This window comes from Erpetoichthys calabaricus, chromosome 3 (genome assembly GCF_900747795.2).
Source record: "Erpetoichthys calabaricus chromosome 3, fErpCal1.3, whole genome shotgun sequence".
NCBI lineage: Eukaryota > Metazoa > Chordata > Cladistia > Polypteriformes > Polypteridae > Erpetoichthys > Erpetoichthys calabaricus.
Genome location: NC_041396.2, coordinates 307,035,669 through 307,062,954, shown reverse-complemented (window position 1 = coordinate 307,062,954; position 27,286 = coordinate 307,035,669). Strand labels below are relative to the sequence as shown.

General features: G+C 51.5%; 2 protein-coding genes across 5 annotated transcripts in view; one reads left to right on the top strand and one right to left on the bottom strand.

The window, feature by feature from the left end:
* The first annotated feature begins 3,482 nt into the window (after window positions 1-3,482).
* LOC114649217 (RNA-binding motif, single-stranded-interacting protein 2-like) lies at window positions 3,483-14,534 on the top strand. Of its 4 annotated transcripts, XM_028798705.2 has the most exons (13): window positions 3,483-3,773; window positions 11,149-11,303; window positions 11,668-11,726; window positions 11,806-11,897; window positions 11,975-12,132; window positions 12,225-12,304; window positions 12,390-12,499; window positions 12,588-12,634; window positions 12,733-12,823; window positions 12,905-12,958; window positions 13,052-13,162; window positions 13,248-13,328; window positions 13,410-14,534. In XM_028798705.2, exons 1-13 carry the CDS (start codon window positions 3,498-3,500, stop codon window positions 13,500-13,502), a joined length of 1,407 nt encoding a protein of 468 aa, XP_028654538.2. In that variant the 5' UTR covers window positions 3,483-3,497; the 3' UTR covers window positions 13,503-14,534. The 4 variants fall into 4 exon arrangements, with proteins under 4 accessions (XP_028654538.2, XP_051780946.1, XP_051780945.1 ...); XM_051924986.1 differs by having other exon boundaries at window positions 11,152-11,303; window positions 13,049-13,162; window positions 13,248-14,534; XM_051924985.1 differs by having other exon boundaries at window positions 13,248-14,534.
* A 438-nt stretch (window positions 14,535-14,972) lies between these two features.
* Window positions 14,973-27,286, bottom strand: part of baz2a (bromodomain adjacent to zinc finger domain, 2A) — a 62,131-nt gene continuing 49,817 nt past the window's right edge. The window contains exons 20-29 of the mRNA XM_028798702.2: window positions 18,243-18,736; window positions 17,973-18,156; window positions 17,703-17,858; window positions 17,461-17,621; window positions 16,693-16,979; window positions 16,463-16,598; window positions 16,241-16,387; window positions 15,937-16,166; window positions 15,717-15,860; window positions 14,973-15,623 (exon numbers count right to left, since the gene is read on the bottom strand). Of these exons, the coding sequence (XP_028654535.1) occupies window positions 15,458-15,623; window positions 15,717-15,860; window positions 15,937-16,166; window positions 16,241-16,387; window positions 16,463-16,598; window positions 16,693-16,979; window positions 17,461-17,621; window positions 17,703-17,858; window positions 17,973-18,156; window positions 18,243-18,736 (2,105 nt within the window). The 3' untranslated portion in view covers window positions 14,973-15,457. The remainder of the gene's footprint in view (window positions 15,624-15,716; window positions 15,861-15,936; window positions 16,167-16,240; window positions 16,388-16,462; window positions 16,599-16,692; window positions 16,980-17,460; window positions 17,622-17,702; window positions 17,859-17,972; window positions 18,157-18,242; window positions 18,737-27,286) is intronic.

Sequence of the window (27,286 nt, the reverse complement as noted above, 5' to 3'; positions counted from 1 at the left end):
CCATCTCCAGAGGTCCACCATGTAAAGTAGGTGTGCCTTGTGTGTACACTAGCGGGCACTGCCCTCTCCCTACACATATATGGATCCCAAGTCTTTATTTTCTCATTGACAATGTGAAGAGCATCTCCTACAGGACTGTCCCCCTCACTACACCAAGGTGACAATGAGCCAAATGGCAGCTGGTGACAACTTTTCCAAAGTACAGCAGCAGTAGCTACGACGAGGTGACGTCTTCCATGAAGCCACCGTCTGTAACCACAGTCTGCCAGGGACAGCTGTGTGCATTCAAGGCTTGACTTTATATAGCGCCTTCCTATACTGGCCACCATTACAAAGGTAATTGGAAAAATGGGCAGCACCAACAACCACTTAGAGACTTCAGCAGGTGTCTAACTCAGTGCCCACATCCAGCTGTGCCCACACCTGGCAGATCAAAGTGAGGGCAAGGGGCTCAGTGGCACCCCTGCTTCACCCCCTCATGACACCACCTCATATGCAGGTGGCCCCAGTGACACTGGCACAGCCCCCTGTCACGCAAGCTGAAGTGCAGACCCCTGGCTGTGGCAGAGGTAAGTGCGCCTCCTGGGCTGTTTGCTTTGGACTCGGTGGGGTGGAGTGGGTGGTCCTTGTTACTGCTGGCTGACCTCCACATGTGGGGATGGGGGGGGGGGGCGGGAGACCTGAGAAGTATTTGGCACCAAAGTCCCTGTAAGCGGGAACTCATGTGACCAGTTTGAACCCTGTGACTTGTTTTTTTAACTTCCTCACTGATGCAAAGAAGGGCAGGACGCCAATGCAAGGCGCTTCATGTCTTCTCGTCCATAAAGAGGCGCTTGTGGGCTTCGAAAACACAGCAGTCCCGGACGGGGGCGCGCATGCGCAGTGCATGCGGCCGAAGAGACAGCGCGTGACTGCCATCTAGCGACTTCAATGGAAATCGAAACTCGCGAAACTCGTCTCGTGCTGGCGTCCTGTGGCTTTACTGGGTCTTAGTCCTCCTTGCACCCTCGTTCGCTACCACCTGGACAGGACCCAAACCCCCCCCCCCCACACTCCACCCACCGCCTCCTCCCTCTTAAGCCCCTCTGTCCAGATGCCGGCTCTCCCGCAGTCCTGGTGAATGGCTGGCTGCTGTCCAGCACATCTGCAGCTCGTCCTCCCCCTGCGGAGTCAGCTGTGTGCAGGGGGGTGGGGGGGTGGGATTTTAGGAGGAGGAGTTGGCCTCGGCCTGAACATCGAGCTACGGGGCGCCCCCTTCTGCAGCACGCCTGTGACTGGGGGCGTGGGGGTGGAAGAGGCTTTCATTTGTTTGTAGAATATAGCGCCTTTACCTCCCGAACACCCGGCATACCACCAGGCCAAGGGTCCCGAAGGTGACTTCCTTGATCCCGCCCACCGACCCCAGCGAAGAGCCACCCAGCGGTAACAACACAGACAACATCTGGAAAGAGAAGCCGCAGCTCGTGAAGACAATCAGACAGACAGACAGACAGACCATCAGACAGGGGTCAGAAATTCAGCGCTGCTGGCAGGAAGTCCAGCGGCGTCCCGGGGAGGGCGGGGAGGGGGGGGGCGGTTAGTGGAGTACCCGAGTGTAATGTCGTCACGGCCTAGGAATGCGTGCGTGTGTCCGAGCGTGCGCCTCAGCCCCCCGACCGAAACGCGGGGGTCGACGCATTTTAATCCGAGGCCCCCCGAACTCAAGTCTTCTCGTCCATTTAAACTTGAGGTCCTTGTCTTTCGCTTCTTTTACATCAGGGGGCGCTGTTCCCAGGGTCGATATCTCTGCTTTATGGAATGTCCCCTCGTTCACATTTCATTTTCCATACGACGCACATCTAGAAAGGCGATAGATAAGAAGATGGGAGTCCGGCGTAAGAGCACCGCGCGCCACTTCGTGTTCAACGGCATTAGCCAAATTTACCTCTGGGGACAATAATATCAATTATATAGGGCCTTTCACATCTATCTATCTATATCTATCTATCTATTATATAGCGCCTTTCCTATCTATCTATCTATCTATCTATCTATCTATCTATCTATCTATCTATCTATCTATTATAGAGCGCCTTTCACATCTATCTATATCTATCTATTATATAGCGCCTTTCCTATCTATCTATCTATCTATCTATCTATCTATCTATCTATCTATCTATCTATCGCGCCTTTCCTATCTATCTATCTATCTATTATATAGCGCCTTTCCTATCTATCTATCTATCTATCTATCTATCTATCTATCTATCTATCTATCTATCTATCGCGCCTTTCCTATCTATCTATCTATCTATCTATCTATCTATTATATAGCGCCTTTCCTATCTATCTATCTATCTATCTATTATATAGCGCCTTTCCTATCTATCTATCTATCTATTATATAGCGCCTTTCCTATCTATCTATCTATCTATCTATCTATCTATCTATCTATCTATCTATCGCGCCTTTCCTATCTATCTATCTATCTATCTATCTATCTATCTATCTATCTATCTATCTATCTATCTATCTATAGCGCCTTTCCTATCTATCTATCTATCTATCTATCTATCTATCTATCTATCTATCTATCTATAGCGCCTTTCCTATCTATCTATCTATCTATCTATCTATCTATCTATCTATCTATCTATCTATCTATCTATCGCGCCTTTCCTATCTATCTATCTATCTATCTATCTATCTATCTATCTATCTATCTATCTATCTATCTATCGCGCCTTTCCTATCTATCTATCTATCTATCTATCTATCTATCTATCTATCTATCTATCTATAGCGCCTTTCCTATCTATCTATCTATCTATCTATCTATCTATCTATCTATCTATCTATCTATCTATCTATCTATCTATCTATAGCGCCTTTCCTATCTATCTATCTATCTATCTATCTATCTATCTATCTATCTATCTATCTATCTATCTATCTATCTATCGCGCCTTTCCTATCTATCTATCTATCTATCTATCTATCTATCTATCTATCTATCTATCTATCTATCTATCTATCTATAGCGCCTTTCCTATCTATCTATCTATCTATCTATCTATCTATCTATCTATCTATCTATCTATCTATCTATCTATAGCGCCTTTCCTATCTATCTATCTATCTATCTATCTATCTATCTATCTATCTATCTATCTATCTATCTACCTATCATATAACACCTTTCCTATCTTTCTATTCTATAGTGCCTTTATTAGCTATTTATCAAGCTGTCTAATAAAGGGATACTGCCAGCAGGGGTCGCCATTTCGATCTCGGGATTTCTACCACGACAAACGCTTTACTGAAGCACAGACGTGCAGGTTCGGTCAGCGCTGACAATGCAGAAGGATGGACACGACAGGACCGCGCACACCCGTCCACACCGTGTCCGCCGTACAGGTCAAACTTTTGGTCACTTCTGTGTTATATAGCGCCTTAGCATGACAACTTTCCGCGGTTCCCCTGCTAAACCCCCTCAAACCCAGAAAGGCGCTCTATGGCGCTGCAGCTCCTCGGCCGGCCTGGCTCTAGCAGCCTCCTCGCTCACGTCACTCGGCGGACTCTAAGACCCGGCAGACACCTCCGCCGCGCGCCTGTCCGCGCCCGCGCCCTCGCGCACGCGCGCACACCACACCCATCCCTCGTGACGTCACCCCCGTCCCGGCTCTCGCTCGGCGCCTCGAACTCTCGGCTCCCGAAAATGCTGCTCTCCGTGCCCCCGAGGGCAGGACTCGCGCCCTACTGCGGCTTCGGCGGCCGGAGCAGTAAGAAGGTAAGACGCCGGTGCCGCCACTGCCGCCGCCGCCTCCGTGGCCGTGTCCTTGAAGCGCAGGCCGGGTGCGAGTTGCTGGGAGCCGCCTGCGCTGCAGGCCCCCCCAACCCCCGCCTCCCGCGGAGCCGAACGGGCGGGAGCAGAGCGGGGCGCAGGCCGCAGTGACGGGCTTGACAGCCGCCGAGGACAGCGGGGACTCCAGGGATGTCGCCTTGTGTTGGGCGTGTGGTGAAAGGCGCTATAGGGCCTGATCGGCGACGTGTAGTCAGCGCTCTTTAGTTTGATTGCCAGCCGTTATGTGGTGGAGGTCGGCAGTGCAGTGAAAGTCGCTATAGAGTCCGATGGTATACGTAGGTGTACATCGCTGGGCAGAGGTGGTAAAGGCGCTATATGATAAGAGAGGAGGCCGGCTCTGCTGTAAAAGGCGCTGTAGACTTTGGCTTGGTGGGGACATCTCTTGTGTTAAAGGCGCTATATGGTCTGTGGCTCAGCTGTGTTGTCAAAGGCGCTATATAACCAGTTTGCTGCAGCAGTGTCGTTGAAGGTGCACAGCGGTCTTTTCTGATTTTCATGTCGATGAGATGCTTGGGTAAGGCGCTATATAAATAAAATGTGTCATTATTATACGGGGCGGCCCGGATTCTAGTGAGGACAGCGCTTGTGTTAAAGGCGCTATATAGTTCCGTTGGTAGGGCACACTGTGGCACTACATAACCCGTTTGTCTTTCATTAAAGGCGCTATAGGAGCCTGAATGAGGGTCAGCCGTGCAGCGATGCCAATGGCTGATTTTTAAAGGAGGAGCCCCCATGTGGCTCTGGACTGTCATGCAAGGCGCTATAAGTGAGTACGGTGAATGGAGAGGACGGGGTGCTGCCCTTTGGGTGTCCTCACCGTGCCAGTTTGCCAAGTCGCCCGCCAGATGCTCAGCGTGTGCTCACAAGTCACAGTCTGCACGTTACACAAAGGGGGGGGGGGGTGCCAGGGGGCCAGTCTCAGCATACCAGACAGAGCGGGTGTTGAATGCCAGCCTTGTCCCACAGCGGGTTCAGGTGGTCATGCCTGTCGGAGATGTCGAGAGCCTGTGAGGTGCCCCTCTCCTCTGCCCACTCTAGCTTGTCCTGTGCCAGTGCGGTGGCTGGTAACATGACGCCACCCCCGGTATGACGACAGGCCTCCCTTCCGGGCGGCTGGCAGCAGCTCAGATTGCACAGATTAGCCGGCTGGAATTCGGAGCATGCAGGCCTCAAACAATGGGCTCATTGCGGCAGGGGTGGCGGCTTCACCTGCTCAGGAATTTGGGGCAAAATGCCGACGGGTATGGGCAGCACTGCACCTCCTCGCGGTGTGGAAGGTGGGCATCCGAGTCAGTGCCCGGGCGAGTCCAGCCGTAGACGAGGAGCACCAAGGGAAAGGATGGCGAGTGGATGACAAGAAAGGAGACGTGGGGAGGAGGACCTGCCAGCGAAAGGGCACAAGTGACAGGGCCTGGCATTGAGCAGACTGGGTTCTGCCATTGGAGGGCAGTGGAGCCTGGCAGGAGTGGGCCATGTGCTTGCTTGGCACTGCTGTTGATGGGTACGATTGAACTTTCTGGACTGTGTCAGGGCTCTGAGTCTCTTGTGTGCCCACGTTTCATCGGTGGGCAGGTTTTCATTGTATTTTACTGTCTTTGCCCAAATGCCACCCTGGGTTTTTTTTAGGTGTTTGTAATTTTTCAAAATTTGAAGCGCGGCAGCTTTGCCAGGCGTATTTTTTGGCAATCGCTTTGATGTGCCGGGTTAAGTGTGGCAGAATTGTCAAAGCGTTCAGACTGTCCGAGATGAAAAGCACCGCGGGCACCTGTAGTGCCATTGGCAGATGAGTCTGCTGTGGTGGCCCCCTGGTTCTCTTCTGGAATTTTGTGAATTGCTTTTTAAAGCGCCTTGCAGTGTTGTGCACTGGCACCGGGCAGTTAAACTGGTCAGATTTTTAATGGTGTCAGGAGCAAGGCGGTCAATCACCAGGCAGGCAGGGGGCAGCAGAGGGTCCGCATCCATTGGAATCCTGGAGTTGTAGGGCACCATGGCATGATGTGGCGTTGGGCATGAGTGTCTGTGACCTGCCACTTGAGCTGTGATAGGAATGTGGTGGTCTTTATGATTATTTAAGGGGGTCCTCAAAATGAGTGTATGGCTTAAGAAAGATGGAACCCATTGTGGTGCCCGTCAGGAGGTGGCATGATGTTGGCACCTCACTTAGCACCACTGACTCTCAGCTCCAGGGTCTCAAGTCGATCCGTGTGTCTTTGTGACTTTTATTGTGTTAGGTGGATTGGCAGCTTTGTAACCACGAGGGTGCCCCAAGTTGGCATCACACCTGGCATGACTCCTGCTGTGCTCCTGAATTTGTGACTTTTGGCTTCAGCGCCCCAAAAGCTTTTAATGGCCGGCCTGAGTTTGGGAGGTCAGGGTCGTCATGAGGGGGTGCAGGTTTGGTGTCCTCTAAGCACCTTCATACACGTAGAGGTGGCACTGGCATTGATCTTGTGACCCAGCTGCAGGGGAGTGGCATGTCTGAGCAGGGCTGTCACAGGTGCACTTCCCCTTGGTCACCACTAGGGCCCCTCAGTAGGCTCTGCTCCCCTGTTTTGCTGATCCTCATGTCACCGAGCCACATGTGTACCACCTGCCAGCTGATAGACAGTCTGGTAATGTCTGGGTGCCCACCTTGAGTTTTGTGCAGTTCGCTCGAGTGTGTGAGGGAATTCAGAGCCCCTTTTCACTTCCTGTGCCCACAGTGCCCCATGGCAGGTCACTACAGGTGAGGGTGTGCCCGTGTCTGGCAGGTTGGCATCATTCACCTGGAGACTGGCAGAGCTTTGGCCGCATTCAAACAGAACTGTCCTGACTCCCCCCCATCACCTCCTGCGCCCACAAAGACCCCATCATGTCCTGCCCCCCTCAGCGCCCTCATAGAGCGTCACGTCCTGATGCCCCTCGTGTTCTTAGACCCCGTCACCTCCTGCCATCGCCTTGTGCTTTGGATTGTCGTGACGCCTCGCTGATCCCGGACCCTGTCACCGCCTGATGCCCCCACACCCTGCGGACCCTTCATGTCCTCACATCTATTTGTACTTTTTGATTTCCTGACGTCCGAGTGACTGGGGGGCTACACGTAAACTACGGCGCCTTTGTGCTCTTCCACTAGTTCAGGGGGGGCTGCCCCAAACTGGTCTGGGGGTCTTACAACAAGAGAAGTGAATTGTGCGGCCCACCCAGGAGGTGTCCCCATCACTTATGTTTTATGTGTTCCTGTGGCCTGGCAGTTCATCAACAGTCCCTGAGGGTCCTTTGAGTGTCCTGTTGTGTCACCCAGCTGGGTGACCAACTGAAGCCACCATGTGACATGAAGGAGGGCCCCCCCCTCATATTACATGACATGTCAGGAGGGGTAGCGCTCAGCTGGCCAATCCCATGATGCACTGCGGTGGATCTGCTAAAGGAGGTGGCCCACGTGTCACAACAGAGTTGTCCCCGAAGTGGGCAGGCGGCCACCGGTCAGGTTCAGCCCTAAGTGGGTAGGCAGATGAGGGGCACACACGGTGACAAACACAATGAGGCGCATCTGGCTGGGGGTCTCCCAACATGGAGTGGATTTTCTTTGTCCTTTTATGGTCGACAGTTGGCCTTGTCTTGGTGACCACGAGACGGAGAGACCCCCACACAGGAGCGTCCTGGGCAGGGGTGGCGGGCAGAATCCCAGAGTGAAGACTGGGGAGAAATTCTGAGGTTGGCAGAGGGGAGAAAAGTGAAGTTTGTGGAGGGCAGACATACAGTGTGGGGGGGGTGGCACAGGGGGTCTGCGTAAGGGTTTCAGGGGTATATAGCGCCCTGCCAGTGCGGCTGGTTCTGCAATATCTAACAAGCGGCGGGCACAGTCACTTGGCTGTGTCCCGTCTGTCAAGGTGACACAAACACTTCTGGGGACACAAAGTCACTTAACGAGGGGTTCATTGCAGGGAGTTGTTGAGTATCTGGTGATCAGGGCAGCAGTGGGCCTGTCCTCTCGGTGACCATCTGTGTGTGCCACGGGGTGAGGGCGCAGTAGCGGGGAGGGTGACGATTTGGAAAGACCACCGACTTGGTCGAATTGTGAAGTGCTGCCAAGTGTCCTCGTTGAGGTGCGTCTCCTGAGCTTTTAAGGACATCAAACGCTGCCACGTCGGACCCTCATGTACCAACTCCTTATTAGGAAACACAGCGAATGAGTGCCAGCTGTGGGTGGGCTTACCCTGATGACCATTCATATTGTGAGGTACGTGGAGAAGGAAGGGTGAAGCGTCGTCTCAGTTGCGTCAGGCCAGGGTCCAGCAGAAAGTCGGGCCTCTGCCAGCGTGGGCATGGCTGCAGGATCCAAAGGGCTTCTGGGCCGCCACTGCCCTCCCGGCTCTCCTCACGTCTGCTTTTCTCTGCCGTTTCTTGACCCGGTCAGAGTTGAATTCGGTGGTCCGCGTTTGGCTCTTTGCGCGTCTCGTCTTTTATGATTTCCTTTAAAGGCTGAAGGACGTCGCTTTGTGGCAGTGTGGTGGCCAAACTCGCTTGTCAACAGCTGGCATCTCCCCAGCTCCCCCATGGCGGCCAGTGGGGCAGCAGACCCACCGATGACCCCAGCCACCGTGTTGGCTGCGAGACGACGTGGGCGTTCACTCCTGGCGCCCCCTCGGTGTCCGCTGATTCGGCCAGCGTTAAACTCACAGCCATTGGCCGGCCTGCTTGGTCCAAGAACCTGGCGCTGTAGGGCCGTTGTGGGCGGGGCTACAGAAGGCAGCTAGGAGTTGGAGGCTGAGAGGTTTCTTTATTCAGTTGGCTCATTTTAATATTCATTAATTTATCTATTTATTGATTAAGAGCCGAGCTGCCCTCTAGTGGACGAGAATGTACAGGGCAGGCTGCACCCACCACATGACGGACCACCTAAGGATCCCAAATTAGGACCCAAGTGCACACACAGGCAGGACTCATTATATGCTGTCAGCAAATGTCTCGTCTGATAGGCTGACCCTTGGGCCTCTGACTCCACCCACCCCATGTCTGTCAGCAAACGCCCTGCCAGATAAGCATCTGACTCCGCCCCTCCTGGCCCAGTCACTCAGAGCAGGGTAGAGTCGTGGCTGGGGGTGGAGCCAGTGTTGACTGCACAGCACTCTGGGTAATGCTCCCATGAGGTCCAAACACTCAGACGTGACCTTCAAGACACATAGATACCCCGCCATGGGGGTCTGCAGTCCCACAAGGTCCGACTTTAGAGGACTACATTTAAGAGCTGTGAGGGGACGTGGGTGGTCCGCAGTGCATTCTTGTCAAATCAGTCGACTCGGGCGGCTCTCCTGTCCTTCTAATCCTTGCCATGCAGCCGGGAAAGAAGAGAAAGGTAAGGTGGGCACATCTGTGACATGGCGCAGTTCGAGAGGAATCCCCCAGCCCACTCAGAGTATCCGGGCAGTGCCCGCTGTGACGAGTGGCTGCAGGGCTGTCTCCTTTTTTTTTTTTTTTGTTGTATTGACATACCCCGAGTGGCCGCAGGGTCCTTGGTGTCCTTCTGGGCCAGTGACACCTCACACCCTGCCTGGTGTGTGCGGGGACAGCAGTGCCCGTCTGAGGATTGGGGGCGCCGCCATGTCAGACGAGCCACTCCGACATCTTCACTCGTATTCAGAGCTCCGCTCTCCACGTTGGCAAAGAAGGAAAAACCCGAGCAGCAGAATGAAGACGACGACAACCTCGGAGCCGTGGGGGCGCCTCGTCTCAAACTGCCCCTCTGTCAAACCGCCACGTGTGTCACTTAAAGCAAACCCCATGAGACGCACACGCGGCTGACGTACCCTCGGAGGGGACACATCTGGGCCCCTTATATAGCGCCTTTGGTAGCGGTCTGTCTCCGTCTGTCATGTGGTGCCTTTCCCATCCATCTGTTGTAGTGAGTGAATTGATGGTGCTTGGGGTGCCAAGTCCTTGTTTAATTCAAACAAAAAGCCGAAAAATGAGACACCTCAGTGTGCCCACCTTAAACGGGACGATCAAAAAAGAGAATTTGGGCATCGCGTCAAAACAAGATGCCAGGCTCTGGGGACGCTATACTGGGCAGTGAGGGGGGAGTCAAGTCCATTAGCGGTCACGCCCCCTGCCCTCCCTCATTGGCTGTCTCTGTTGTATAGTGCCTTTCATATCCGCCTGTGCTATATAGCGCCTTTCTCGTCTTGCGTCCCCCACTTGTTCATTCACACCCCACGTGTTGGTGGTCCACTTTTGCTGTGTGTCGCAGCAGGTCGGCGCCGCTTGTTGGAGCAAGTTGAAGCCGTCTTTGCCCATTTTGTGTGTTACCCCCACGCCTTTCTTGCTCCTTCCTCATTTGACGTCTCAGACCCTTCGCCAGTTTCGGTGCTTTGTCTCCACTGCCATCTCCTCTGTGTGCCCCCGCTAAGCCACAGCCTGCCCTCCCAGCCCCCTCGTTGTTTCCACTCCTCACCCTCAGGTGTTAAATTCCGGACCCTGACCGAGAAACGCCAGTCAGGGGGTCGCCCAGCGTCTCGTAAAGGGCCTGACGGTGCAGTAGATTTAAAGCCGAGCGGGTGGGCTGCGGTCTCCAGTCACATATCGACAGCCCCCCCTTGAGGCACATGGCTTGGAGGTCACTGATGTCATTGTCCTCCTCTGCCTTGTTGGCGTGTGTGACGTTGCTGCTGTTACCACGGTGTCGTCTTTTCAATTTTGGACCACAGAGAGTTCCAAGTCAGACAGATTTTGGGTGCCCTTACCTGCTGCAGGACCCCACCCTGTGGCCGAGGGGCAGCTTCTTAAGGAGGCCTTCGTGTGATGCCCAGAAGATCTGCTGCTTGACATCCCGCCGACTACGCCACTTGTCCTTCCCAAGGTGACGCTCTTCTGTTAGCTTGGCAGTGCCCACTGCCCCTCTCATTTCTCTGGTGCCCTCCTGACCCTAAAGCCTGATGACGGCAGGCGTGAGTGGACCTCGTCGTATCCCAGCATGCCCCAGTCGTCGGGGCCTTGAATTCTGGGCAGAGCTCTGCCTCTCAGGGTGTGGGCAGCTAAGCTCGCCAGTGCCTTGTGAAGGGCTGGCCAAGGTGACACTGGTGTGACAGTTGGGGTACATGACTGCCACCAACAGTGGTCTTCAGTCATAGCAGTCAAGCTCTCCATTCAAGGTGGCTGGCACCTCTGGTTGAGGGCCCTGTACCACCGGCAGCTGCACACTGGGTCGAGTCGGTAGCAGGGCTGGCAGTGGAATGGCATCTCATTGGTTCAAGTCCCATGCCGCTGGGGTGACTGGTGTGCCAGGCTGCTCATTTCTGTCTCCCCACCCCTTTCTTTTCTCCAGCAGGGCTATGTGTCCAGCCAGCAAATGGCCCCCTCCAGTCCCAGCACCACCAGCAGCAGCAGTGGAGGGGCAGAGCAGCTGAGCAAAACCAACTTGTACATTCGGGGCCTTCACCCGGGCACAAGCGACCAGGACCTGGTGAAGCTTTGCCAGCCGTGAGTATGGCACACTTTTTTGGTTTCTGATTTGGTGGACCCCAGCCTCAAGATGGCGTCAGAGTTTTGGATGCCCCATCAAGACCCCAGTGTTTACCCACCTGATGACAGACCAAGGTGCCACATTACCTTTTGTGGCACTGAGTATTTGGGTGCCATCTCACTGTCGGGCCTTTTGCTGCCCCTTGACGTCACATCCCACAAGGGTCCGAGGTCTTAGCTGTCCCACTTCTGTGGCAGCGGGTGTCACTCTATGAAAGCAGTTTTGCAGAGGGCACTGCCACCCAGTCAGGATTTGTCCTGTGAAAGGCGCTAGACGCGGCCCACCAGCAGCCTCTCAGGTTTGACCTTTTGTGTTTTGCAGCTATGGGAAGATCGTCTCAACGAAAGCCATTCTCGACAAAACGACCAACAAGTGCAAAGGTGAGTAAGCGCTGAGCGAGGGTCCGGCTGGTGGGGGTCCGAGCTGCCACCTCACTGACCACCACGTGCTGTCTTGCAGGCTACGGCTTTGTGGACTTCGACAGTCCTGGTGCTGCGCAGAAGGCCGTCAACGCCCTCAAGGCCAGTGGTGTGCAGGCACAGATGGCCAAGGTGAGACCCTCGAGTCGGGTGGTGGTCTGGAGGGCAGCGGCCCTTGGTGGCTAACTGGGTGTCCTCTAAATCCACAGCAACAGGAGCAGGACCCCACCAACCTGTACATCTCCAACCTGCCCGTGTCGATGGACGAGCAGGAGCTCGAAGGGATGCTGAAGCCATTTGGGCAGGTGATCTCCACCCGTATCCTCCGAGATGCCAATGGGACCAGTCGAGGGGTGGGTTTTGCCAGGTAGGACGGGCCAGGGCATGGAGAGGGCATCCCCTCGCACGGCCCCAAACCCACGCATGTGCCCACCCCCACTTGTCTCGTCTCTCTTACAGGATGGAATCTACCGAGAAATGCGAAGCCATCATCCAGCACTTTAACGGCAAATACATCAAGACCCCTCCAGGAGTGCCAGGTGGGTGCCCTGTGCCGCCCCAACCCCACTTCAGGGCAGCCTGAATTCTGAGCCCACTAAATGTCACCGTCTCTTTCTTCTTCAGTTCCCAGTGAGCCTTTGCTATGCAAGTTTGCAGATGGCGGCCAGAAGAAGAGACAGAACCCGAGCAAGTACTTGCAGAACGGGCGGCCGTGGCCTCGGGACGGAGACACGGTAAGCTGTGTGCCAGGTGGGCACCCGCACTGAGCTGTGAGGGCCCAGCCGCTTACCCTCTGCCCTGTCCATCTCTCTCCCTCTACAGGCAGGAATGACGCTGACCTACGACCCCACGCCAGCTTTACAGAATGGGTAAGTGACACTGGAGCGGGGCCAGGCAGCCTGGCATCAAACTGGCAGGCACTTCTCATCATTATGGGCGCTGTTCTTTTTGTTTTTGCCCCGGTCAGGTTTTACTCCACCTACGGCATTGCACCAAACCGGATGATTACACAGACGTCCATGCCACCGTACCTTCACTCGCCAGTGTCATCCTACCAGGTGAGCTATTCTTTCCCAGGGGGTGGGTAGTGCCAGGGCTGAAGTGGGCAGCGGTCCTGATGCCTCTTTGTCTCTTCCCAGGTGCACGGCCCCTCTTGGATGCATCACCACCAGTCTTACCTCATGCAGCCTGCTGTAAGTGCCCACTCGGGCCGGGGTGGGGGTTACCGGGCAGGGCTGCCCCATTGCGTCTCGGCTCATTTGTGCCCCTCACCCTCTCCTCAGCAGGGCGCGGTGCTGACCCCTGCGCTTGACCACCACATGTCTATCCAGCCGGCCTCGCTGATGGCCCCCCTAACGCAGCAGTTGAGTCACCTGTCAATCAGCAGCGGTGGGACGGTAAGTGGCAGGGCGGGCAGGCGGGCACACACACAGAAGGTGTGGGCGGGAGTACCTAACCACCTGTCCTCTTGTTCATTCTCAGTACCTGCCAGCCACCACAGCTATGCAAGGGGCCTACATCCCCCAATACACAGCGGTGCCTTCGTCGAGTGTGCCCGTCGAGGTGAGGACTCGGGTTCATGAGCGTGCCGAGGGGGCCGCCCGCCCGCCACGGTGCTCACGCTTTTTAATCATGTGTTTGCAGGAGAGCAGCGGGCAGCAGCCGCCGACACAGGCCTCCGTTGCTATAGAAACAGCTTCCGAGCATGGCGCCTATCCTTACCAGCATGGCAAGTGAAGCTAACTGGACGAAGGCCCTGGACGACAGATGCGTGCGCATTTTTTATTTTTAACCTCTTTTTATTTTTATTTTTTTTTTTATATGTAAAATATGCAAACCTTTTTGACTTTTTTCGTAGCGGCATTACGCCGATTTTGTACAGAATTCTCACCATGGCATTTTACGAGGTTCTAGAGGAAAACTATTTTTTTTATTCTTTTGAGAAGAAAACGTTAAAACACTAAAATAACCAAATCAGGGCTTAAAAGCAATTGGTGGGAGCGCCAAAGGGGCGGAGAGGAGACAATCAGTGGGCGGGGCCTCCACTGCTGCTTTGCTCATTGGCTCCTGTTCACTTGAGACTCTTTATTGTGCTTTTTGTTTGTTTGTTTGTTTTAATATTTAGGAGAGACGTTAAGACTCGAGGAGGCCCCGCCCAGGCCGCTGCCCGGCGCCGCCCTCCCTGTGTCCTCTTTATTTATAGACACGCCTCTGCCTGCATTTTCAACAGCTTTCGATTCTGCAATACGACACCCACGGCGCCATGGCCGCGCCCCCCCTCCCCTCCCATATTTATAACCAAAGATGCTGAAGCCGTCGAGCTCTGCTCTCTGATGGAGAATCCATACTTGGGCCACCTGGACACGTGCTGGCCGCATGAAGGACATCGGCAACTTGAAACTGTGAACCGCTGACCAAGCCTGATCTCCAAGTGGACGGCGCCCTGCCGCCCCCCCCCCCCTATCTCTCTTTTTTTTCCCCTTTGCTACTGCTGCTACGTCCGGGTGACAGGGGGCCTCGTCTGCGGCTGGTTGAGGTGACACACACCCCCCTCCCCCCACACACCATGAGTGGCCTTGGACACGCTGCCAGCGCTGCCGCGTGTGGTCAGGACTTCTGCCTGCGTTTTGTTTTGTTTTTTTTGCTTTAAATTTGTACAAAATGTCAAAAAAGGAAAATGTTTTAGTTTTGTACGGTTTTGTGTTTCATAGACAGTCTGTTTTCTTTGGTCAATTTTTTTTTTTTTTGTAATAAAACAAGAAGAAAATCCACCGACTCCTCATTTCAGTAATAAACCGAGGACCCCAAACACCTTTACACATCTGAGCAATCCAAGGGGAGCTCCGGCTCACACAGTGCCAGTAGTAGAATTTGAACCTACAACCTCAGGGGACTGCAATCCATGGGTTGTGCCCCACTTTAAATAAGGACCCCCACCCCCCACTCTGTATTGGCCACCAAATCCCGCCGACTACGCCAGCTCAAAACCAAACGGCTGCCACTCCTGCCCACCGTTTGTTTGTGTGGTACGAATGAAGGCAGACTGGGTGGGTTAAACCAAAGCCCACCTGTCGTGTCTCGACCCCGGTGGGAAGTGTTGACCTGCACAGTGAGCCACGCTGAACACCATTGGTCTTGGAACCTTTCAAGTCAGTTGGCTGTGCCCTGAATAAAGAGAGAGACGCGGGACGGAGCCACACACACGGCTTTGCTCTACTGGATGACTTTATTCAGCTCACAGTACGATCTACAGATGCATGGCTGTTACATTAGAACAACGGGCTTAAACTTCTTTAAAAACGATATATTGGTCCTAAAAATATAGAAAGGAATAAATTTAAGTCACAAAAACTGTACATTATTAAAAATGCACGAGAACACCACGCCTGCTAATAGAAAAGTCAGAGCCCCCGTGATCCCAGAGCCACGTGTGGCTGGCGCCTCGTCATCTACTGGCCTCTAGACGTGACTATTGCTATTAAATAACCCCGGCACCACGTGACGTGACGCGACGTGACGACTTCTCATCTTATTTACAGATAAAGCAGCCAGCTGACGGTCTGTCACTCCCTCACTCACTCACTCACCCACTCACTCAGGCGCTATATTAACGCTATCCACCTTACAAGGCCGCCCTCGGCCTCCAGCAGTAGTATCTGCACAGCAGTCCCCTGGGCACGGCAGTGCCACCATCACTTGTCCTGCCCTTTTCCCTGGTAGAACTCAAGCCAGCGGCTCTCGAAAAACTTGCGCATGGAGTGACCCGCCATGCCCACTGCGGACGTGTCCTCGTTGAAGAGCTGACAGTTGTCAAAGACCAGCTGTGCGTCGGCGGCAAACTCGTCACAACTGCAGTACCTGGGCAAGAGGAAGGAGCAGGATGGGCACTTAGTCGAGGCACTGTGAATGAAGAGAGAACGTCCACAACAACATCCAAGCAGCACGTCTTACCCGCCACGCAGCAGCTTCTCGCGCATCGTCAGAAAGTCCATGGGGTTCTTGACGATCTTCCTGTAGCCCAGCACCAGGCGGGGATTGACGGGCTCCAGGAAGGGCCAGGCATCGTCGTGCGACTCCATCTCCATTAGGATAATCCTGCGCCCACAAGGCCGTGTTAGGCATATCCCACAAGTGTGCCCCCCCATAGTCCCATGCCCTCCATGCCACTTACTCGCAGTAGGTCAGGTCCGGCTGGTTGCGGGTGCTCATCCTCCGGCGTTTGGCTGGAGAGAATCCATAGTCCACTGAGAAACGGGAGTAGGGGTTGTCGCGCCTCCGAGAGCTGCCGCTGCCACGCCTGGGGCCGTCCTCGTCCTCTGAGCTGCCCGACGTGAAGCCATCGTAACATTTTTTCCGCCTGTGGCTACGCTGCAGTTTTTTTCTGGGCGATTCACCATTTGCCTGTAAAAGATGAAGAGTGGTCAGCAGAACTGGCAACAGGTGAACGACGAGGCGGGACGGCATCGCCTACTTGCCTTTGCCACACAAACCGGGCAGAACCAGTCGCCCTCTGGCACAGCAACGATCTTGGGCCGTAAGCAGTAGGTATGGCAGCCACGGTCACAGCCGTCACACAGTAGGAGGCACTCGTCGTCGTCCCCCTTGCGACACATCAGGCACGTCTGCCAACACGAGACGGGGCCCGTTAGCTTACGAGACGCGCACACAACCAGCGACCCGCGGCCGAAGACACTTACCACTTTGACCACCGAGCGCTCCCAGGCAATGGTCCGCTCCAGCTGCAGAATGCACAGTGCCAGCTGAGCCCCGCTTCGACAATGTTCCACACTCTGCCTCCAGACCCTCAGCCGTGGAGTCATGCCCTGCTCTAAACTAACAACATAAAATTCCCAAAGCTGAGGACACACGTCTGCACCAATCAAGCCAGTCACCAGCACGTCATTTAGACCAAGAAGCCACCTCATACCTCTCAAGGCCGGCAGTCACGTCAGTGTCTTGGCCCGTCAGTGTCACCGCTTTATCCAGGATGACGTCATTAACGTTCCACAGTGGCTCCTTCAGGTAACGCCTCTCAATGTTGCGTTCAAGCACGCCCAGCCTTTGGACGGCCAGATCCAGTGGATGGGTGGGCACTCGAAGATAGTCCAGCACCTCCTTTTTGGTCTTGATAATCCAGTCATCCAGCGGCTCGACGTGGTGTTCAAAGTACTGCAGGTCTTCTCTGACAGAGTCAGGCTCTGGACAAGTCCAACCCTGTTGGAGAAATGAAGGCCGTCATTATGGCTGCATGACAAGCCAGCCTGATGTCACAAACACAGTAACGGTGCCATTTCATCTTAGGAGTGCCCCCACGGGCAGAGACGGGGCAGTGCAGTTCTCTGGGACAGCACTTTATGCACCCCAGGTGTAATCCCAGACTGTTCCGTCATTGTCCGGCCATCCATCCGCTCAGTCCGTCAATGGCTGTAGGGATTTCAATCACCTACCTTTAAGGTCCCCAAGCCTGGTCATTTTTCTGGTGGGACCAGTGACTCTGGTGCAGAACACAGACTGCCCAAAACAACTGACATCTCGGCTCGCCCCGTTGGCAGTTGGCGCCTGACTGGTAACCGTAGACAGGGCAGCTCACCCTACGCCGATTCAATGGACCTCACCAATGCACCACACTGGGAGGCAGAATCTAGACGAGGGTCCGACACACCCCTCGACAGATTCTACATATAAAGGGTCTTACCTTTATCTGCAAATCCGATGCAAAAACCCTCTGCTCGAGGTCCTCAACCCAACGAAGCACCTCGAGATCCACAGCCAGTGCCCTCTGGGTCACCGACCACTGCAGCACAGCATCATGTGACACCTGGCCATCTTCATCAGCAGCTTTGTGAAAGATGGGGTCTAGGAGACAAGGTCCAAACACAGGGTGAGATAAGCCAAGCACAAGTGTGGCTGCAGAATGGACAGGCCACCAGGACATACCACTCTTGGGCCGGCTGCAGATCTCCCTCAGATACTCGGCGTGCTTGGTGAGATGTTTGTGAAGCACCCTCTCCCTGATGCCTCGTGGGTGCAGCGCCTGGAGCAGAGCTGCGATCTCCTCTTGACCTTGAATCCACCACCAGCCCCCTGTCATGTCTGCAATTGAGAAAAATAAATAAATACAATTAAAAACAAAAACGGGCTCCATCAGCGAGCACAGGCACAGAGTGGCACCGCTACCAGCCAACGGCCAGGAGTCCTACCACCTACCTGGTGGGACGGCCTTTGGAACGAGCTGCGTGAAGTACTTGTGCTCAATCTGCCTCAAGAACTTGGAAGGTGGACGCCCCCTTCTTCTCTGCAGGCCCCCCCTTCTCCAAGGCTGCTGGGGCTTCTCAGAAGGTGTGGAGGAGGCGCACTGCGAGTCCGGCATCGTCTCTGCCAAGCCAGATGCCTGCAAATGTGAACAGCGGAGGATTCGTTGGTGGACAGCAGAGCGGCAGGGCCAGCTAGTCACACAGCCTCCCCGGGGACACTCACCTGCGGAGCGGCGGGACACGGCTGAGAGAGCGAGGAGTCATCACACGGTGTCTTTGGAAGAAGATTAAACCAATGGCCTGCTGTCTCCGCCTCATCCTTCACCGGCTCTAATGTGTTACTACCGCTCGACACACCGCTCTGGGATTGGTTAAGCCAGGAGATGAAGGCCGACTGGTTGAGATCCTGCTGGCTCGGGTAACTTGCCGCCTGAATGGAATTGGGCTGCGTTGCACTGCTTGTACTGGGACGCCGTCGTCGCCGCCTACGGGCTTTGGCCATCTTCAGGTGCAGTTCCACCTCAGGCTTGATCTTCCTGGGACGGCCACGACTCCTGGACTGGCTCATCAGAGACATGCTGGTGTCCCACTCCGGCTCGTCTGAAGGGATCGGAGGTGGCGGTGGAGGGGGTTCAGGCAGTGGCTCCTCCTTGATTGGGGAGATAACTGGAACTGAGAAACGCAGACACTCCTCCTTGATGAAAGGATCTTCAGGAGCTGGAGGAAGAGGATCTAAGGTTACGGGAGGGAATGGCAACATGAAGAAGGTCAGACAGATATGGAGGGGCGAGGTTATGAATGGCCTTAAATGTTAATAGCAGAATCTTAAAATCAGTATGAAACTTGATCGGGAGCCAATGAAGCTGCTGCAAGATTGGAGTGATATGGTGAACAGATGGGGTTCGAGTGATGATATGTGCTGCAGAATTCTGGACTACAGTAATCCCTCGCTATATCGCGCTTTGCCTTTCGCAGCTTCACTCCATCGCGGATTTTATATGTAAGCATATTTAAATATATATCACGGATTTTTTGCTGGTTTGCGGATTTCTGCGGACAATGGGTCTTTTAATTTCTGGTACATGCTTCCTCAGTTGGTTTGTCCAGTTGATTTCATACAAGGGACACTATTGGCAGATGGCTGAGAAGCTACCCAACTTACTCTTCTCTCTCTCTTGCGCTGACTTTCTCTGATCCTGACGTAGGGGGTGTGAGCAGGAGGGCTGTTCGCACACCTAGACGATACGGACGCTCATCTAAAAATGCTGAAAGATTACATTCACGTTGCTATCTTTTGTGCAGCTGCATCCTGAAACGACATGCTGCACGGTGCTTCGCATACTTAAAAGCTCGAAGGGCACGTATTGATTTTGCTTGCTTGTTTTTATCTCTCTCTCTCTCTCTCCCTGCTCCTGACGGAGGGGATGTGAGCTGCCGCCTTCAACAGCTTTGTGCCGCGGTGCTTCGCATACTTAAGCCAAACAGCCCTATTGATTTGTTTGCTTTTCTCTCTCTCTCTCTCTGACATTATCTGCTCCTGACACGCACTCCTTTGAAGAGGAAGATATGTTTGCATTCTTTTAATTGTGAGACAGAACTGTCATCTCTGTCTTGTCGTGGAGCACAGTTTAAACTTTTGAAAAAGAGACAAATGTTTGTTTGCAGTGTTTGAATAACGTTCCTGTCTCTCTACAACCTCCTGTGTTTCTGCACAAATCTGTGACCCAAGCATGACAATATAAAAATAACCATATAAACATATGGTTTCTACTTCGCGGATTTTCTTATTTCGCGGGTGGCTCTGGAACGCAACCCCCGCGATGGAGGAGGGATTACTGTAACTGAAGTTTATGAAGAGATTTATTAGGGAGACCAAAGAGAAGAGAACTGCAGTAGTCCAGCCAAGAAGTGACAAGACTATGAACAAGAATGGCAGTGGTATGAGGAGTGAGGGAGGGGCGAATGCGATTAATATTACATAGGTGGAAGTAAGCAGACCGGGTGATGTTATTAATGTGACATTGGAAAGATAGAGTACTGTCGAGGATGTCACCCAGACTCTTGACCTGAGATGATGGAGTAACAACAGAGTTATCAATAATAAGAGAAAGAGTATTGGTTTTGGATAATGATGATTTTGAACCAATGAGGAGAACCTCAGTTTTGTCACTGTTTAATTTAAGAAAATTCAAAGAAAACCAGGATTTAATTTCAGCAATGCAGTCAATAAGCGAAAGTGGTGGAAAAGAGGAGGTGGGCTTACCAGCAAGGTAGAGCTGGGTGTCATCAGCTTAACAGTGAAAATTAATGTTATATTTATGAAAAATATTGCCAAGGGGAAGAAGGTAGATAATAAAAAGAAGAAGCCCCAGGACAGAGCCCACCAGAAGTAACAGCGGTGGTTTGGGATGTGAAGGTTTTAAGTTGTATGAACTGAGTGCGGCCTAAGAGGTAGGATCTAAACCATTCAAGTGGAGTGTGAGTAATGCCAATCAAAGATAATCTATTAAGGAGAGTGGTATGACAAATAGTATCAAAGGCCGCACTCAGATCAAGGAGGATGAGAATAGTGATTAGACCAGAGTCACCAACCATAAGGAGGTCATTGGTAATTTTAACAAGTGCCGTTTCTGTACTATGAAGGGGGCGAAAACCAGACTGGAACTTTTCATGTAGATTATTGTGAGATAAGTGGGTGTGAAGTTGGATAGCTACTATTTTTTCAAGAATTTTGGAAATAAAGGGCAAGTTAGAAATGGGGCGAAAATGATTGAAGTTAGTATGATCAGCACCAGGTTGTTTTAGTATTGGGGTTATAGCAGCAGTTTTAAAAGATGAGGGAATAATACCAGTAGTAAGAGAAGAGTGAATGATGGCAGAAATGAGAGGGACTAGAGAGGGGAGGCAGGCTTTAACCAGAACTGTGGGCAGGGGGTCCAGCTGACAAGTAGATGACTTGGATTTGCAGATGAGATCTGAGATTTCAGAGGAAGTGGGAAGCTGGAAAGAAGAGAAAGAGTGAATAGGCGAGTGTAGTTCAGAAGGAATATAGAGAGGATCTGGACCAAGGTGCTGATGTATCTTTTGGATTTTCTCATTGAAAAAAGACATAAGAGAATTACAGAAAGCAGTTGAGTAAAGGTGAGATGGTAAAGAGTCTGGAGGTTGTGTAACATTATTAAGTAAAGAAAACAAAGTCTTGGTGTTACCTGTATTACAAGTAATTAACTGAGTGTAATAATTAGACTTGGTTTGAGCTATACAATCCTTATAATAGAGAAGATGATTTTTATACATCTCTTTGTGGACAAAGAGTCCAGATTTTTTTATATAACCTTTCAAGTTGCCTGCCCTTAGCTTTCAGAAGCCGAAGTTCAGGCGTAAACCAGGGGGCAGAAAAAGAAAAAGAAACGGAACGGGTTTTTAGCAAGAGAATTAAGAATATCATTAAGACAGGTGTTATAATATGAGACCAGTTCTATGGGAGTGGATAAATTATAAAAGTCCATTTGGGAATCAATTCTAGAAGACAGAAAATTCAAGTTAATATTCTTAATGTTGCGAAAGGCTATGAGATGTGGAAGCTTAGGAACAGAAAAGGTAAGTTTGGCATTGAATGAAAAGGGAAAATAATCAGTTATAGTGAGTTCATCTGCTGTGAGATCAAAAGGAACAACACCAGAGCAGCAGATCAGGTCCAAGATATGTCCTTTACAATGAGTAGGAACATCAGTGTACTGCTGGTATCCAAAACTCTCCAGGCAAGATAAAAAGTATCTAGTGAGAGGGATATTGATATTGTCCAGATGTATATTGAAATCCCCCAGCAGAATTATATTTGGAGTAATTACAGATAAATGGGTAAGGAAGGTAGCAAGATCGTTCAAAAAATCATTGTTTGATTTAAGAGGACAGTAAACAGTTGCAATGATGGTAGGGACTGGCCCAGACAACTGACACACAGTTGATTCAAAAGAGCTAACAGCAGGAGCAAGCAACGGCAGGACTTTCCACTTCTCGCGATAAATTATCACGACACCTCCTCCACGGCCAGAGGCACGGGGTTGACAAGTGTAAACAAACCCCGGGGGGTGCATTCATTAAGTTGTCTTGAGGTTGCTGCCAAGTCTCACTTAAACAGAGAAAGTCAAACTTACAGTCAATGAGGAGATCCTGAATGAGATGTCCCTTGCTCGTGAGTGAGCGGATGTTCAGTAGACCAAAGCTGACAATGTTGCTGTTGCATTTCACAGTGGTGTTAAGTCGACCGAGCTAAGCTGGCCAACACGCTATGGTCAGCGTTCCTATCTGTGTTATGTGGAGGGTGCCGAAAATCAGACCAGAAAGAGTTAATTCCTTTCAAGGCATCCGTTCGGAATATCCAGCAGGACCCACGATGGATGTATCTCCGACGAGGGAGAAGTATGACATCCGGGTCGAAATACAGCACCGACAGCAGAGGCACAGACTGGAGAAGACGCAGTCGAAGAAGCTCAGCAGCTGGGTACTGGAGGAGGCCAGCCGCAGGTTGGATAATGAGTGACAGAAGACTCCAAACAAACATTAACCAGGCGAATATCCTACCAGTCCACATTGTAGGCGAGGAGGACACAGGCAGCTCAGGCGTCCAGAGAACAAACCGGTAAGTTTCAAATGAAACGGGGGGGGTTAGGCTGAAGCTAAATGCATACACAGCATATACAGCCACGCAGAGATGTCAACAAAAATGGCAAAAAATACCTTCAAAATCAATAGTCTAGTTACCGGCGACCAGTCCTGCCAGCGTTCACTCAAACCGGAAGTCAACCCTCGGGTAATGGTGCCACATGGCCGTAGTGCCGTAACTGACGCTCCCTCACAATGCAGGTCATGTGCCACATTCGGGACTCCATGAGCAACACAAAGTCAAATCAACGGTACCCAAGGATTCTCCAAAGAGACACAGTGATGAAGGAGTCCAGTCTTCATCTCAGGTCACTGGATAGCGTCCATGTCTCACAAACAGGAAGCACCAGGACTCTAAAGACTTGGACCATCATCCTTTTGCATAAGATATCAGGAGCGCCACACACCCCTTTGTGACCTCATGACCCCCCATGCCCTTCCAATCTGTCTACGGACTTCATAGGAAGTGTCATCAGAGTCACATGACTGTCACTGCCGAGGTAAGTAAACCTCTCGCAGGGGTCGACACTCTCTCTGCAGACAGACACACTGCTGATGGCCGTGCCCACAAGATCATTAAAGGCCTGATGTTGGTTTTTATCAGGACCCTCACAAGCCCAGACACTCAAGACTCCTCACTCAGTCTCTCGAGACCCCCGATCAGAGCCTCCATTGACTCCGCGAAGATCATAGCATCGTCAGCAAAGTCAAGATCCGTGAATCTCTCCAGCAACAGATGCCCCACAGCTACTGGACCCCATGACCTTGCCCACCACCCAGTCCATACAAGCATTGAACAGAGTAGGAGCAGAACACACCATTGACGAACCCCAGAATCAACTGGGAAAAACACAGAGGATCTGCCTCCACTCTGCACAGCACTCACAGTACCAGTGTACAGGCCGGCAGGCCATGATATCCAGCAACCTCGTGGGGGTCCGCAAACCCTCAGGATGTCCCACAGGGCAGCTCGATCAACTGAGTCGAACGTCATGCGAAAATCGACAAAGGCTGCAAAGAAACTCTGCCGATATTCGCGTTTGCGCTCCATGAGAACCCTCAGTGCCAGGATGCAGTCCATGGTGGACTTCTTAGGCGTAAAACCAGACTGTTCTGGTTGCTGGTAGGTCAGTAAGTGATCACGGATCCTATTGAAGACGACCCTAGCAAGGACCTTACCTGGCACCCAGAGCAGTGTTATCCCCCTGTAGTTGCCACAATCCAGGCGATCACCCTTCCCTTTCCAGATAGAGACGACAAGTCCCGTTTTCCAGTCAGTTGGGATGATGCCAGTCTCCCAAATGGAAGCAAAGATAGCTTGCAATGCCAGGAGGACAGCCTTACCACCAGCTTGGAGAAGTTCCACACCCTGCAGCCTTTCCCCCCCCTCAGCTGGTTCACCACCTGTGCCATCTCAGTGAGACTGGGGGGTTCACAGCTAATTGGAGGACCCCGAGATATCCAACGTCCTCACCGGAGAATCAGCTTTGAACAACTACTCACAGTAGCCAGCCCAGCGGGTCACAACTGCAGTGTCATCCATAAAGAACGTTATGACTGAGTTTTCTTAGAGACACCCTTTGTGTTTTTCATATTACACACAGTACAGAGTAATGGGGATTGTGGAAGAGAGGCGAACAAGAGAGTGCAGGCAGGGTGGAAAGGGTGATGAAGAGTGTCAGCAGTGATTTGTGACAGACGGGTATCAGCAAGAGTGAAAGAGAAGGTCTACAGGACAGTAGTGAGACCAGCTATGTTATATGGGCTGGAGACGGTGGCACAGGAGACAGAGCTGGAGGTGGCAGAGTTAAAGATGTTAACATTGGCATTGGGTGTGACGAGGATGGACAGGATTAGAAATGAGGACATTAGAGGGTCAGCTCAAGTTGGACTGTTGGGAGACAAAGTCAGAGAGGCGAGATTGCGCTGGTTTGGACATGTGAAGAGGAGAGATGAGGGGTATATTGGGAGAAGGATGCTAAGGATAGAGCTGCCAGGGAAGAGGAAAACCTAAGAGAAAGTTTATGGATGTGGTGAGAGAGGACATGTAGGTCAGGTGATGGGTGTAACAGAACAAGATGCAGAGGACAGAAAGATATGGAAGAAGATGATCCACTGTAGCAACCCCTAACGGGAGCAGCCGAAAGAAGAAGAAGATTTAATTCCATGGCTTGTTGCTGCTCTCATTCTGCCACAGCAGACATTTCGAAAACTGTTGTTTTTCTGTTCTTTCTAAGAGCACCGTCAAAACGTTTTCGTGACCTGAGAGATCAACCTTACCGAGACCATCACCTCTCTTTAATTTCAGATATTGTGTGATGGGCACAGGGGAGCTGGTCATGTGGTGGCTTGTTTTGTGTCTCATTATTGTTTAGCTGCTAATTAAAGAAAAAAAACAACTATGGGGCCCGAGTCAAGTTAATTAAAACTGGTCACTAATTAAGAAGATGTTAAGAATGGAAACCTGCAGCCACTGCGGCCCTCCAGGCCTCGAGTTTGCCACCCCTGCCCTAGTCTATTAGAAGAAAAAAAAATCAAATTTAGCAAACAAATTTAAATTTGAGTTTCCTGAAACATCACAGAGTACTGGATCAGCACTAAACATTTGCTTTCAGACCTTGGCACTGACACAGGACCACCCCTACTCGCCCCCACCAGCCTCACAGCTGCTTCATTCCCCAGGCCCATAAACACGCACGGCTCCTTGCTCCGCTGCACAAATGTGTGCTTCCATGCTGCGTCGCACTATGCAAATCGAAACGACTCCGATGTGTGTTTATTAGCCAATGGACCTCTTGGTGATTCCAGCGAAGCATAAAGCGAAGGGCAGGGTGCAGAATTCCCCGATTTGGACTTCTGAATGCACTAATGAACAACTGAGCGAGTGGTGTTTGAAAACTACACTTTAGTTCCAGCACCGACATGAATGAAATGCTGGTAATGTAGCGTTGTAAAAATTGGGTTCTTGGGGACTGCATACCACACAACCCTTGGCACATATAGCACCTCAATGGCATGGTTCTAGCTGGTTAGATATGTCGCCAGTCTTCTTATCAGAGTTCAGACAAATTTGTTGTTTTCCTAACACGGTTCACACAATTTCAAATGGATTGAGATTAGGACTTTGGGAAGGCCATTCCAAACGCTTATTGCTACCCTGGTTTAGCCATTATGAAACCTGGTCTGATGGACACCAAGGGTTATTGATCGGTTGGAACATTTTTTTTTGTTGTTCTTTATTTCACCTTATACAATGTCTTGTATTAGGAATTTGTTCGTTTTCGGGTCAGAGCGCAAGGTCAGCCATTGTACAGCAGCACCCCTGGAGCAATTAGAGGTTAAGGGTCTTGCTCAAGGGCCCAGGATCTCTTTTTGGCAGTGACGGGGATTCGAACCGGCAACCTTCAGGATACCAGCACAGATCCTTAGCCTCAGAGCCACCACTCCGCCATTCTTGCTGATGGTTTTAGCATTTGTTCAGGAATTCTGAGGTAATCCTCTTTTCATATTGTACTGACTTTGTTCTTAAGAGTTGAATGCCTCATCTTTTCTCTTCCAAACATACTTCTGGTCAACTCAATCTCTGTCTCATTTCATCAAAAATCTTTCCCCCCCACCAGAAGGTGTTTTCAGTAACCATGTGATCAGAAAAAGAACCGGTGTAGAAATCATTGAAAGCTCAATACAGCCCTGGCATACAGTCACGTGAAAAAGAAAATACCCCCCTTTCAATTTTCACACTTGATAAAATCATAAAAAGTTATCTGGTCCTTAGCAGGTCTTAAAACGAGGTGAATACAACCTCAGACAAACAAGAAAACATGACATATTCCACCATGTCTTCATTTATTTACAAGCAGAGTGGCACAGTGAGTGGTTAAGGTTAATAATTCATTCATTACATTTATATAGCGCTTCTCTCAGTACTCAAAGTGCTATCCACACAGGGAGGAACCAGGAAGCGAACCCACAATCTTCCACAGTCTCCTTACTGCAAAGCAGCAGCACTACCACTGCGCCACCTGTGAGGACAAGTTTGTGGGTTCGAATCCCACCATTGACATGTGTGACCCTGAGCATGTCACTTCATAAAAATTGGAAAAATTAAAAAGAAATGTAACCAACTGTACCTCAAATGTTGTAAGTCACTGTGGATAACAGCGTCGGCCAAATAAATTTAAACTTATTTAACAAAAACTAAGCCAAAATACAGAAGCAATGTGTGAAAAATGAAGCCCGCCCTTACTGCTTCCATAGGAATTGAGAGCCTGGCGCTGCTAATCAAATGCACTCCGTTAACTGATCATCAGCCAGTGTGACCTCCTCGATAAAAGCACACGTGTTGTCAGTTTGCTGGTGTGGAGCATTCATGTGTGTGTTAACAGTGCCAAGGAGGAAAGACATCAGCAATAATCTCAGACAAGCAGTTGTTGCTGCCATCAATCTGGGAAGGGTTATAAGGCCATGTCTGAACAATTTGAAGTCCATCACTCTGCAGTGAGAGCGATTACTCACAAGTGGAAAACGTTCAAGACAGTTGCCAATCTTCCCAGCAAATTCACCCCAAGGTCAGACTGTGCAGTGCTCAGAGAAAACTGCAAA

Coding starts and splice junctions, on each gene's coding strand:
- LOC114649217 (XM_051924984.1), top strand. CDS start 3,498: ATGGCGCTGCAGCTCCTCGGCCGGCCTGGCTCTAGCAGCCTCCTCGCT. Junction 12,959..13,048: donor CTTACCTCATGCAGCCTGCT/GTAAGTGCCCAC, acceptor CCCTCTCCTCAG/CAGGGCGCGGTGCTGACCCC. Junction 13,163..13,247: donor CAATCAGCAGCGGTGGGACG/GTAAGTGGCAGG, acceptor GTTCATTCTCAG/TACCTGCCAGCCACCACAGC.